We start from the raw sequence: 14,292 nt of genomic DNA, 5'->3' as shown, positions 1-14,292 counted from the left end.
TCTTGACAATGTATTTTCTCTCCCCCTTCTCTTCAGGATCACCACTACAGCAGCTTGTATGATGGACCTGAGACGATATCCACTGGACGAGCAAAACTGCACATTGGAGATAGAGAGCTGTGAGTTTCTATATTTCTCGCTTTCAATTTGATTTGAATTGGCATAAATGGGAAACAGCATGTGCCAAACCAATGCTCTGTACTAGAACTGTACATATATGGAATCCACAGTGTAAGGCATACAATCTCTAGTCAGTTACAATAACACAATAATATCTCAAACCTTGAAACCACTCATGGACATGAACCATCTCTGTAAGAATGTGTAGCTGTACAGTAAATGTGGCCCCATGAGGGGAAATGAACAGTGTTTCCTGTCAGCAGATTTGACAGTGTACTATTTTGCATCACTTCAGCAATTCAGGGATTTCCGCATAACAATGCTGTGCAAGAAATGAGGCCAAACAAGGCAGGTCATTTGGAGGCCAAGGTCTACTGTAAATGCTGCTTTTAGAAAAGTGTATTCCTTTCTCAACAGCTTGGTAAATGCTTTATGGCCTTTCATTACCCCATATGTATCACTTTAAGAAATCAAACCAGAAAACAAACGTTTCAATCCAAAAAATACGTCTTCCACTCTTTTATTCATTCTTGTTCCTGGTCTGCATTAGTGAGTAGGCTATTTCGTTCTTGCTGAATCACTTCAGTTCCCAAACAGCATATCAATGTTTTTTACTAGATTTCTCAGCTTAAGGAAATATAGCTACAATTTAAAAGGTCATGCAATGCAAGAGCATGGGGCAACAGCGCTACATTTGCATTCTCCTAATGATGTCGACCTTTATCTTGACAGAACCAACTAACATTGTGCATCCATTGTTTCTCCGTATTAGGAATACAGTGAACAAAAATGACCTAATCAAATCTAATTGGGACCTGTTTTGCCTTTGCCGAGAGTGTAGTTTTGTGGAGGCAAATGTTCCAGTGTGGTCCTGTTCAACTGCCTTTTCAGACATGACTCAGTAGCTGAAGGCATAACAGCCAGGGACAGAGAGCGTATGAGGTGTGTACATGCCTCAGAACACTTCAGCTCTCAAACACAAAGCCTACTCCTTCATTTTGGTGGCTGACTTATTCCCGAGCGCAACAGCGACTGTGTGGAGTGAATATGTAATGCGTCTCTCCCGAATAAAAGTAGACAAACACGAGGCTTCATCTGCTTCGTCTTTTTTTCAGACGTTAATTCATTTATTATAATTATTCAATTACCTTACAAAGCAGCGGTAATAGAATATTCATAATATTGAAATGTTCTTGTTTTGTAACTTGTAAAGGTCTGCTGCCTATTGAATGAAATAGAATACGGGGGAAGGAACATAACCAAAACATTCTTAAATGGCATGTTGTAAATCATATTTAAAAGTCCCCTGGGAAGTGGGTGTGGAAATGTGAAATAAGATACAGATTAGGTACTGTAGCTCTTCTGTCTGCAAGTGTTATTACATACAGCCAGGGCCATAGCTACATATCAGTATTATCAGTCGGGGTCTCAACTTGAAAGTTAGAATAGTAGAATACACAAGGTGCAATTTTTGAAAATTGGTCCTGCATCAGCAGTTTATCTCTTGTTATATGTCACTCACTGACAGTCACTCAATTAGCCAATGTCAGTAAAAAAAAAAGTGATTGGTAAATTAGTGTAGTTACTCTAGCCAGCTATCTAAACTTGTAGTAATCATGGCCGGATGACCGACCAGGCACACAGGGCATGTGCCCAGGGGCCCTGACCTCCAGGGAGACCCAATTGATTTTGTTAGTCACTCACTCAGATGTCATATTAACATGGCATTATCCATGTAAAATTGCAGGAAATTAGCTTTTAAAACTGTAAGAAATAATGTGTTCTGTAAAGAAAATATAGATATTTTCTTAATAAAATCATTTTTATGCTAAGAGATCTCTCTATACGAATTAAATTATAGTTTTCAATCCCGGTGCTGAGTTAATGTGTAGCGGCTAATTGTGTAGCTAATAGGTTATGTGTTTGTAGATCGACTGAGCAGAATGAAGCTATAGCAACCAACGTGCTAATAGCTGGGGAAAGTTGCTTGCTTTTCCTGTTCTCCAAATAGCATTTTTGAGTTTTTAAATTGTATAGAAATGCAGTAAATGAGCTTCTACAACTTGATTGGAGTCCACCTGTGGTAAATTCAATTGATTGGACAAGGAAAAGCACACACGTGTCTATATAAGGTCCCACAGTTGACAGTGCATATCAGAGCAAAAAGTCAAGTCTGTAGAACTCCGAGACAGGATTGTGTCGAGGCACAAATTTCTGCAGCATTGAAGGTTCCCAAAAACACAGTGGCCTCCATCATTCTTAAATAGAAGAAGTTTGGAACCACCAAGCATCTTCCTAGAGCTGGCCGCCTGGCCAAACTGAGCAATAGGTCAGGGAGGTGACCAAGAACCCGATGGTCACTCTGACAGAGCTCCAGAGTTTCTCCGTGCAGATGGGAGAACCTTCCAGAAGGACAACCATCTCTGCAGCACTCCACTAATCAGGCCTTTTTGGTAGAGTGGCCAGACGAAAGCCACTCCTCAGTAAAAGGAACATGACAGCTCACTTGGAGTTTGCCAAAAGGAACCTAAAGACTCTAAAACCATGAGAAACAAGATTCTCTGATCTGATGGAACCAAGATTGAACTCGTTGGCATGATTTCCAAGTGTCACGTCTGGAGGAAACCTGGCAACATTCCTACAGTGGGGATGTTTTTCAGCTGCAGGGAATGGGAGACTAGTCAGGATCGAGGGAAAGATGAACGGAGGAAAGTACAGAGAGATCCTTGATGAAAACCTGCTCCAGAGTGCTCAGGACCACAGACTGGGCAAAGGTTCACCTTCCAACAAGACGATGACCCTAAGCACACAGCCAAAACAACGCAGTAGTGGCTTCAGGACAAGTCTCTGAATGTCCTTGAGTGGCCCAGCAAGAGCCCGGACATGAACCTGATTGAACATCTCTGGAGAGACCTGAAAATAGCTGTGCAGCAATACTCTCCATCCAACCTGACAGAGCTTGAGATGATCTGCAGAGAAGAAAGGGAGAAACTCCCCAAATACATGCGTGACAAGCTTGTAGCCATTTTCTTTGGAGCAAAAATATCTAAAACCTGTTTTTGCTTTGTCATTATGGGGTATTCTGTGTAGATTGATGAGGTGGGAAAAAACGATTTAATCCATTTTAGAATATGGCTTTAACGTAACAACATGTGGGAAAAGTAAAGGGGTCTGAATACTTTCTGAATGCACTGTATGTATTTCTCTTCATGCCTGTTAGAGCTGATGCATGCATATAGGTAGTTCAGATGGCTTCTGAAGATATCACATATTGTGAGATGGAAGCTTTTGTAACAGTATAACTTTAGTCCGTCCCCTCGCCCCGACCCGGGCGCGAACCAGTGACCCTCTGCACACATCAACAACAGTCACCCACAAAGCATCGTTACCCATCGCTCCACAAAAGCTGCGCAGCCTCTGCAAGGGGAACCACTACTTCAAGGTCTCAAAGCGAGTGACGCCACCGATTGAAACGCTATTAGAGCGCACCACCGCTAACTAGCTAGCCATTTCACATCAGTTACACTCACCCCCCTTTCGACCTCCTCCTTTTCCGCAGCAACCAGTGATCCGGGTCAACAGCATCAATGTAACAGTATAACTTTAGTCCGTCCCCTGCACACATCAACAACAGTCACCCGCGAAGCATCGTTACCCATCGCTCCACAAAAGCCGCGGCCCTTGCAGAGCAAGGGGAACCACTACTTCAAGGTCTCAAAGTGAGTGACGTCACCGATTGAAACGCTATTAGCGCGCACCACCGCTAACTAGCTAGCCATTTCACATCGGTTACACTTTGTCTGGTTCAGAAGGTGGAAGGGAAGAGAGGATGAAGCATCAGAAACGTGATTACATTTTGACTGGGTAAAGAGAGGGGTAATTACAGGGCACCTGTATACAGTACACTGCCCAAGATACAGTATATGTCTGCAAGCAATAATAAATATCCAACACTTAATTACTCAAATCATTATTGTGAGAGCACTTAATATGCACAATGCAATTATTGTGATGCAATTAGTTACTCTCCTTCTATAAATTGTTCCACTAATATGCCCCTCTGTCTTCATATTAATTTGATTGTAATGAAATATGTCTTTGGTGCAGACTTGTTCTCTCCCTGGAGTGTGTGATGAGACTGGTGTTCTCATGTTGGGCAGTGGTTTCTTCCCGGCTTCTCTATAATGCATGTACGTAACTCTCGGCTGTAGTAAGTGCAGTTGTCCACATAACATATATTTGGGAAGCGATAACCGTGGGCTGTATTATTCAACAACATGGCCGGCTCCAGGCACAAACAACTTAAGCGGTCGCTTAGGGCCCCAGGCCGCTAGGTGGCCTCCAACCCCCTCCCAAAATGTACACTACCATTCAAAAGTTTGTGGTCACTTAGAAATGTCCTTATTTTTGAAAGAAAAACAATTTTTTTGTCAAATAAAATAAAATTTATCAGAAATACAGTGTAGACTTTGTTTATGTTGTAAATGACTATTGTACCTGGAAACGGCAGATTTTATGGAATATCTACGTTGGCGTACAGAGGCCCATTATCAGTAACCATCACTCCTGTGTTCCAATGGCACGTTGTGTTAGCTAGTTCAAGTTGATCATTTTTAAAGACTAATTGATCATTAGAAAACACTTTTGCAATTATGTTAGCACAGCTGGAAACTGTTGTTCTGATTGAAGAAGCAATACAACTGGCCTTCTTTAGACTAGTTGAGTATCTGGAGCATCAACATTTGTGGGTTTGATTACAGGCTCAAAATGGCCAGAAACAAATAACTTTCTTCTGAAAGGAGTGGGAGGCCCCGGTGCACAACTGAGCAAGAGGACAAGTACATTAGAGTGTCTAGTTTGGCAGAGTGTATGTGTTTGTGTGTGTTGCATCAATATGCATGTGTGTGTATTTTTGTGTGTGTGTGTGAGCGTATGTAGTGCGAGTGTATGTGCGTTTGTGCTGGTGTCGGTGTAGTATGTGTGAGTGTATGGGTAGAGTCCAGTGAGTGTGCAGAGAGCCAGTGCAAGAGAGTCAACAAAAACAACAATCTTGCTTAGGGCCCCCAGAAGGCTAAAGCCGGCCCTGTTGAACAATGTCAAACTCCTGCAGTCATATAGTCATGTTATAATAGTTGCATAGTTTAGTACATACACAGACCTGTGTTATTAAAGCATACTGTATGGACTACTACACTGTTTAAATCGAGCTGCCAGTGCCAAATGTAGGTGCAGTATATTAGATTACATTTTGCTTCTTTCTGAACCCCTTTTTCTCAAATATATCTATGAATATCATTATGTAATCATTGTCCAGACAACCTTGAGTACATTACTTTATTCTCTGACAACTTTGAGGCATTCAAATGACCTATTTTGAGAGAAAGAGAGATTAAATTGTACCATTTTGGAGAACATATGTTGTGTTCGAGCGGATAATGCCACCTACATGCTGTTTTTCTTTCTAAGATGTCTTGGCAAAAGTTGAGATGCCACATTATTGGGGTGGTTTGACGCTGTTGTCAGTGTGAAATCATGAAATGATCATCTCAATGTTCCACCAAGTAATAGTTACATTTTCAGCACCAGCGGTGCACAATGTATAGAGAGCAGCACCGCTATGGTATCCCTCTTTTAGAAACCACAAATGTCCTCTGGGGTCTGAACAGTTTGTACACTGGAGTTTATTTTGTGCCTTAGATGTTCCTTTTGCCGCTCCTGCACGTTTGCCAACCTGCTGAGCTGAAGATAGATAGCTCACTGCACACTGCCAGACTTTAGAGCCAAGCTTTTAATTGGACACCAGGAATAAGATTAAAGTAGCTTTGAACCATCGGTATCAAACATTAATTTTAGTCATGTTTAAGAAGAACCTCCCAAGCACATGCAGTGCATCAGCTGTTTTGGATTTGGACTTTTCCTGTGCTCTCTCCAGTTAAAGGGGCAATCAGCAGTTACTAGATACATGTTTTGCCTTATAAATGTATTACACACAGTGCTCTTGATAAAGTATTCACACCCCTTGACTTTTTCTACATTATGTTGTGTTACAGCCTGAATTAGAAAATGATTGTGTAGTCAAAGTGGAATTATGTTGTTTTTTTCAACATTTTAGCTAATTAATAAAAGTTGAAAATTGAAACGTCTTGAGGCAATAAGTATTCAACCCCTTTGTTATGGCAAGCCTAAATATGTTCAGGAGTAAAAATGTCCTTAACAAGTCACATAATAAGTTGTATGGACTAAATAAATGTTGTCATAAAACAATATGAATAAGTAAAAACACACTGTCCACGTGATACCCTAACCACACTGCAGATGATGCGAAATATGGTATATTCCGCTACAAGAGCAAAACAAAAAGTATTATTTAACCATTTAAAGTAATGTTGAACACATGATGAATGTTAAAGAGCTCTCCAGTGTAATGCTTGCTCGCACTACTGCACACTACTCAGGCGCAATCCCATTACCGCTTGCACACATTATTTATGGGTCTCTTAACAGGACACTGCCATCTAGTGGATGTAAATTAACACTGCTACGTGCTTTAACCATCTGGCTAAATCTGTACCCCACAAATGCAATTATCTGTAACATCCCTCACTCAAACAGTGAATTTTAAACACAGATTCAACCTCAAAGACCTGGAAGGTTTTCCAATACCTGGCGAAGAAGGGTACGATTGGTTGATGGGTAAAAAAAAGAAAGAAATCCTACATTGAATATCCCTTTGAGCATGGTGACGTTATTCATTACACTTTGGATGGTGTATCAATACACCCAGTCACTACAAAGATACAGCCGTCCTTCCTAACTCAGTTGCCGTAGAGGAAGGAAACCGCACAGGGATTTCACCATGACGCCAATAGTGACTTTAAAACAGTTACAGAGTTTAATGGCTGTGATAGGAGAAAACTGAGGATGGATCAACATTATAGTTAATCCACAATACTAACCTAATTGACAGTGTGAAAAGAAGGAAGCCTGTATAGAATACAAATATTACAAAACATGTATCCTGTTTTCAACAAGACACTAAAGTAATACTGCTGAAAATGTGTCCCGAATACAAAGTGTTATGTTTGGAGCAAATACAATACAACACATTACTGAGTACACTCTCCACATGTTCAAGCATAGTGGTGGCTGCATCATGTTATGGGTATGCTTGTAATCATTAACGCTAGGGAGTTTTTCAGGATAAAAAAGAAATGAGCTAAGCACAGGCAAAATCCTAGAGGAAACCTGGCTCGGTCTGCTTTCCACCAGACACTGGGAGATTAATTCACCTTTCAGCAGGACAATAACCTAACACACATAGCAAAATCTTACCAAGAAGACAGTGAATGTTTCTGAATGGCCAAGTTACAGTTTTAACTTAAATCTGCTTGAGAATCTATGGCAAACCTGAAATGGTTGTCTAGCAATGATTAACAACCAATTTGAGAGCGTTGAGAGAGCTTGAAGAATTTTGAAAAGAATAATGGACAAATGTTCCATAATCCACATGTGGAAAGCTCTTAGAGATTTACCCAGAAAGTATTCGCTGTCAAAGGTGATTCTCACATGTGTTGACTCAGGGGGTTGAATACTTCTCTAATCAAGATATGTTAGTGTTTTTATTTATTTATTTTATGTTAGAATTGTTCTTCCACTTTGACTGAGTATTTTGTGTAGATCATTGACAAAAATGTACAAATAAGTCTATTTTAATCCCACTTTGTAACACAACAAAATGTGGAAAAAGTCAAGGGGTATGAATACTTTCTAAAAGCACTGTATACCCATTGATCCTTGAAGAATATAGCTTACAAATGCCTCATGAGCTTAGTTCAACTTTCATACCCCATCACAACCCAAAATGCAGTATTCATGTAAGCTTGTTTTACTCCAAAGTTTATAAACAAAGTAATTGTAAACACTATATAGCCTCAAAACATGGTTAAAACTATAAAATAGCTCTGTCTATGAAAATGCATCATATAGGGATGATTTCTGTGTTTTGAAAGTAACATATTGGGAAAACTTCATTGATGACAAGTAAAACATTTTGGGACTGTGTCAACAATGGACTAATGTAATAAATACCGAAATATAGTTTTGGTGTGGAATTTTCTTTTAAGTCTACCTGTGTAGACCTTTGTTAGGTATGTCTGAAACTCTCGTTGACTCAATGCATACTTTACTGACTTTACTGAGGCTTGGGCTCCGGTTTTGTCTACTTTCGATTGAATTTTGAGGATGAAGTATTCATGTATGAACCAAGGGATGTTTATAACTCCAAGCATAAAGTTTTAATTAATTAAAGGCCACAGCTTTTCCATTAATACTAACTGATATCCATCCTCGTTTAGGACTTACATGATTTACACAAAATTCAAAGTCAAGCGCATCTCTCAAGTTAGGATTTTACCTTAAGAGAGTATACCCCCAGGATTCACTTGTCACTTTGTTTCAATGCTACTCAAGTTTGATCCCCTAACAGAGACACATTTGAATGTTTGATTTGAACCAAAATGTAAATTTTCAAGTCAAGGTGCAGTATATTATTAGTCCATATATAGTTTTCCCCACCACACCCTGACAAAGGCCTCCTTCCTTGGAACAATAAAACAAATCCATTTCTTTATTTTCGTCATTTTATGAGAAATGTCTTTCTTTTCTTTCTTGTACAACTTTCTTTTTATAAGCTGTATAAAACGCCTCCAGTCAGATGGGCCTAGGACATGACCGGCCCTAGTTAAACAGCTTCAGTATTATTATTATTATATCTCCAACTGTGTTATCAAGAGGGAATTTTATTTTTTTCAACCAAGGACATGGTTTAATTCTTGGATCGGGTCTGGAGCATTCCACTGCACAAGGAATTCCGAGCCTATGTGGAAAGACAGGGAGTTTTCTTCTCTCCCCCTCTCCTCTCTCCCCCATTTCCTCCCTTCAGTTATTGTGCACCACCGATTGTGCATTGGGATCCATCCAAGCAAAATGCAGTGATGTAACAGAAAATAGAGGCCAAATATAATTAGCAAAGTCAGGCTGAATGACATTGAAACAATGGAGTTAAGTGGATCAGATAAGCTCAACCAACCAAGCAACGGCCAGATCTAGACATCTCTATAGGAAGGGATGAAAGGATATTTATCATGTAGGCTCTATAATAATAACGCATTGGTTATTGCAAATTAACTTTGATTTCACAATGGCAAACTTCACGTAATAATGTGCTGTATGCTCTATTAACTAAATATGATATCCTAAAAGCAAATAGCTCTTAACAGCCTTTTGGAAATAGCCTACCCCACATGTTTCCAATTAAACACATACCATTGTGTAGTAATCGGCTGTTTTAAAGCTCACACATTTTTCGGATATGAGCACCTATCAATTTTTTTTGTACAGGATGATCCAGAAATTAGAACGCAGTCTGAACATAATATGGTAAAACCAGTTTCTGAGTGACTTAATTATTTATAGCATCGAAATAGGTCACCAGTAGTAATTATGAGGAGAAAGCCGAGGGAGGAGAGGAGAGAGGAGGAAGAGAGTGGGAATGCCTGCATGGTACTAATCAATGAGGCAGTGGGAGAGTTGCTGAATAATCCTGTCATAGATCAGCCCAGCGGTCTACCGACTCGCTCACACCACACTCTCGCACTTACATATACATGTATAGTGCCTTCGGAAAGTACAGTTGAAGTCAGAAGTTTACATACACTTAGGTTGGAGTCATTAAAACTTGTTTTTTAACCACTCCACAAATTTTTTGTTAACAAACTATAGTTTTGGAAAATCGGTTAGGACATCTACTTTGTGCAAGACACAAGTACTTTTTCAAACAATTGTTTACAGACAGATTATTTCACTTACAATTCACTGTATCACAATTCCAGTGAGTCAGAAGTTTACATACTCCAAGTTGCTGTGCCTTTAAACAGCTTGGAAAATTCCAGAAAATGATTTCATGGCTTTAGAAGCTTCTGATAGTAAGGCTAATTGAAATCATTTCAGTCAATTGGAGGTGTACCTGTGGATGTATTTCAAGGCCTACCTTCAAACTCCGTGCCTCTTTGCTTGACATCAGGGGAAAATTAAAATAAATCAGCCAAGACCTCAGAAAAACATTTGTAGATCTCCACAAGTCATGTTCATCCTTGGGAGCAATTTCCAAACGCCTGAAGGTACCATGTTCAGCTTTACAAACAATAGTACGCAAGTATAAACACCATGGGACCATGCAGCCGTCATACCGCTCAGGAAGGAGACGCGTTCTGTCTCCTAGAGATGAACATACTTTGGTGCGAAAAGTGCAAATCAATCCCAGAACAACAGCAAATGACTGTGTGAAGATGCTGAAGGAATCAGGTACAAAAGTATCTATATCCACAGTAAAACGAGTCCTTTATCGACATAACCTGAAAGGCTGCTCAGCAAGGAAGAAGCCACTGCTCCAAAACCACCATAAAAAAGCCAGACTGCGGTTTGCGATGTCGAGGGACAAAGATCTTACTTTTTGGAGAAATGTCCTCTGGTGTGATGAAACAGAAATAGAACTGTTTGGCCATAATGACCATCGTTATGTTTGGAGGAAAAAGGGGGAGGCTTGCAAGCCGAAGAACACCATCCCAACCGTGAAGCAGTGGGGTGGCAGCATCATGTTGTGGGGGTGCTTTGCTACAGGAAGGACTGGTGCACTTCACAAAATAGATGGCATCATGAGGCAGGAAAATTACGTGGATATATTGAAGCAACATCTCAAGACATCAGCCAGGAAGTTAAAGCTTGGTCGCAAATGGGTCTTCCAAATGGACAATGACCCCAATTATACTTCCAAAGTTGTGTCAAAATGGTTTAAGGACAACAAAGTCAAGGTATTGGAGTGGCCATCAAAATGCCCTGACCTCAATCCTATAGAACATTTGTGGGCAGAACTGATAAAGCTTGTGTGAGCAAGGAGGCCTACATACATGACTCAGTTACACCAGCTCTGTCAGGAGGAATGGGCCAAAATTCACCCAACTTATTGTGGGAAGCTTGTGGAAGGCTACCTGAAACGTTTAGCCCAAGTTAAACAATTTAAAAGGCAATGCTACCAAATACTAATTGAGTGTATGTAAACTTCTGACCCACTGGGAATGTGATGAAAGAAATAAAAGCTGAACTAAATCATTCTCTCAACTATTATTCTGACCTTTCACAATCTTAAAATAAAGTGGTGATCCTATCTAATTTTTACTAGGATTAAATGTCAGGAATTGTGAAACACCTTCGCCAAATACATTTAAAATCAGTTTATGTAAACTTCCGACTTTAACTGTATTTAGACCCCTTGACTTTTTCCACATTTTGTTACATTACAGACTAATTCTAAAATCCTCAGCAATCTATTACCCCATAATACACCCCAACATGACAAATTGTAAACAGGTTTTTAGAAATTTTGCACATTTATTAGTATTCTGACCCTTTAATATGACTCTCAAAATTGAGCTCAGGTGCATCCTGTTTCCAATGATCATCCTTGAGATGTTTCTACAAGTTGATTTAATTGATTTGACATGATTTGGAAAGGCAGAACCTGAGCAATCGGGGGAGAAGGGCCTTGGTCAGAGAAGGTGACCAAAAACCTGATGGCCACTCTGACAAAGCTCTAGAGTTCCTCTGTGGAGATGGGAGAGTCTTTCAGAAGGACAACTGTCTCTGCAGCACTCCACCAATAGGGCCTTTATGGTAGAGTGTTCGGATGGAAGACACTCCTCAGTAAAAGGCACATGACAGCCCACTTGGAGTTTGCCAAAATGCACCTAAAGGAATGGGAGAAACTTTTCAAATAGAGGTGTGCCAAGCTTGTAGCGTCATACCCGAGAAGACTCTGTACTGAGTAAAGGGTCTGAATACTTATGTAAATGTGATATTTCAGGCTCAGAGACACACAGTCACACAAATACACACACAGACACACATTTTGATTACCAGACATTATGAGGAGGAAATGCTTTTGACGTAACTCTAATAGAGTTCTATTCTAATAGAGTTCTTCCCCCGAATTTGTTTTGTGTTTTCGAGTGGTGCACAACCCTCTATCACTAACCCTGTCGCTTGCCTCTCTGTTACAATGCGCGCACAGACAGTGCCCTGGAGTCAGCCGACTTGACAACTGCATTGGCCCAGGCTGTCAGGCAGTGGATTATGCAAGGCCCAGTTTCATGGTCTGATGGAAAATCACTTTTTTCACCGGGATTCTGTAAGATGCTGCTCAATCATTTATAGCCGGGAGTGCACTGGCTGGATGCTCGTTTCTGTACTAGTTTCAGTTGAGCGAGCACTAAGGCAGACAAAACAACATTGTTTTATGTGAGCATTTATCCTCTGTTCTATTTCTTTATTTCTCACTGTGGTCCGTAGTAGTAAGTTGACTTTGTCTTCTGGTTGTTTTGTTTGAACAGCTTCTCTATTGTGATATACAGTACACCGCGTGACCAAAAGTATGTGGACACTAGGGCTGTTATGGTGATCGTATTATCGCCACGCCGGCAGTCACGAGTCATGCCCGCAGTCAAATGTCCACATCACCGTTTAGTCATGGTAACTAGGCTCCCCCCAGTTTTATCATTGGAATGTGATACAACATGAGGCGATGGTGTGCTTTAGGACCATGCGGACGCCTCCGAGCCGTCTAGTAGGCTGTTTGGAGTGTTTATTCGACTGGATGAAAAATAAATATATTTCCTCCCCACTTCTAAAACCAAAGTTGCGCCCCTGGATTACATGTGTTTTTTTCCCCTGCAGCTGTTCCGAGACAGGTGCATGATAATGGGCCATTATAAGTCAAAACTAATTTCACACATACGTATAATATTTAGTATATGTAAAGATGATTAAATCAAGAATAGTCTGATGGGTGACAATATTAGTGTGTCACTTGTGAATGATAAATTATCACTGTGAATGATGCCCAGCTTTTGTGCAGTTAGGCAAGAGTTTTTCAAATTATAGGTCCACACCTCATGTAGCCTAGCCCATAGGCCTATATGTTTTGATAAGGTTTGTATCACAACTAAAGTGGCCAAATAACTTCTTAAAATGAAGCACGTTAATCCGCTTTACAACCGGTGCAGAGCCTAACTGGTTTGGGGAAGATCATTTTCACCATAAAAATGCACTTTTTATGTATTACATGCACAATTGCACTTGTGATCACTTTTGAGAATGGTGTTTTCCCACTAATTAATTGCATTTTGTGCACGTTGCTGCGCTTAAAATGTGAAGAAATAGTTTAATAGTTTATCAACATTTTAAGCTAAACGTTCTGTTGCAACCGCCTCATTGCTTTAAAAAAATGTGGGATGCGAGTGGCTGTATTCATTTGGGATCTAATGCATCCCACAGCTGATCCAGACTATTTTTGGAATATTTCTTTCTCGCACAGAAGGACAAGTTGACCAGTAGAATAGGTCAACTTTGTAATACGGGAGATAGTAAATTGACATAGGCTAGTGCTTTTGCTGTTCGTTAGGCCTACTCATCTTGTTGGTTGATGAAAAGGAAACGATGACGGTTCTTATAACATCTTCAATATGCGCCTCGGAGTTCGATGTGTCTGTCTTCACTTGTAGCCTACTTCGGAGCTGAGATAGATGCCTGTGAAAAGAACCCAAACATGCAACGGGCATTGACTAATAAGAATTGAGATATCTAAGAGAGCCATGTGAGTGAGAGGTGCTTCGGAACACAGCTGGGAGTAGGGAATTATAATTACTATATTCAGCCCAAGGGCACAACGGCCAATGGCCGCAAAATGCAAGGATTTTTTTTAGGGGGCATTACGGCCGCACTATGGGGATGCCACAGGTAAATTCAAGGCGTTGTCAAGTACTTGTCAAACTGTGAATGAGAGACTGATGAAGTGTGTACACCCTGTGCAAGAAATGTCTTTCATGCAACTTTTTTCAAATCATCATTACAGTTGCATCATGCAGCCTTAGAATGTATAAAACAAATCTAAACACATAGCCCACTGTTTGTATCATAACTAAAGTTGCATAAATAACTCTAAATTAAGCATATAGGAGGACCAGTTTCTTTGTTAACCACTCAACACAGTGTAGGCGCATGTGCACATACTCCAACCGAAATCGTTTGGAGAAAACATCCTTTCTATTTTATTCAGCCATG

General features: G+C 40.3%; 1 protein-coding gene across 1 annotated transcript in view; it reads left to right on the top strand.

Annotated features, from left to right (window-relative positions):
- The window catches only part of LOC129821096 (gamma-aminobutyric acid receptor subunit beta-2), a 79,377-nt gene that overhangs the window by 45,761 nt on the left and 19,324 nt on the right, over nucleotides 1-14,292 (top strand). Inside the window, exon 5 of the mRNA XM_055878382.1 lies at nucleotides 37-119. Within this exon, the coding sequence (XP_055734357.1) occupies nucleotides 37-119 (83 nt within the window). The remainder of the gene's footprint in view (nucleotides 1-36; nucleotides 120-14,292) is intronic.

This window comes from Salvelinus fontinalis, chromosome 2 (assembly GCF_029448725.1).
Source record: "Salvelinus fontinalis isolate EN_2023a chromosome 2, ASM2944872v1, whole genome shotgun sequence".
Classification (NCBI taxonomy): Eukaryota; Metazoa; Chordata; class Actinopteri; order Salmoniformes; family Salmonidae; genus Salvelinus; species Salvelinus fontinalis.
Note: the sequence above shows the minus strand (reverse complement) of the source record. Positions and strands in the feature narration are given on the sequence as shown.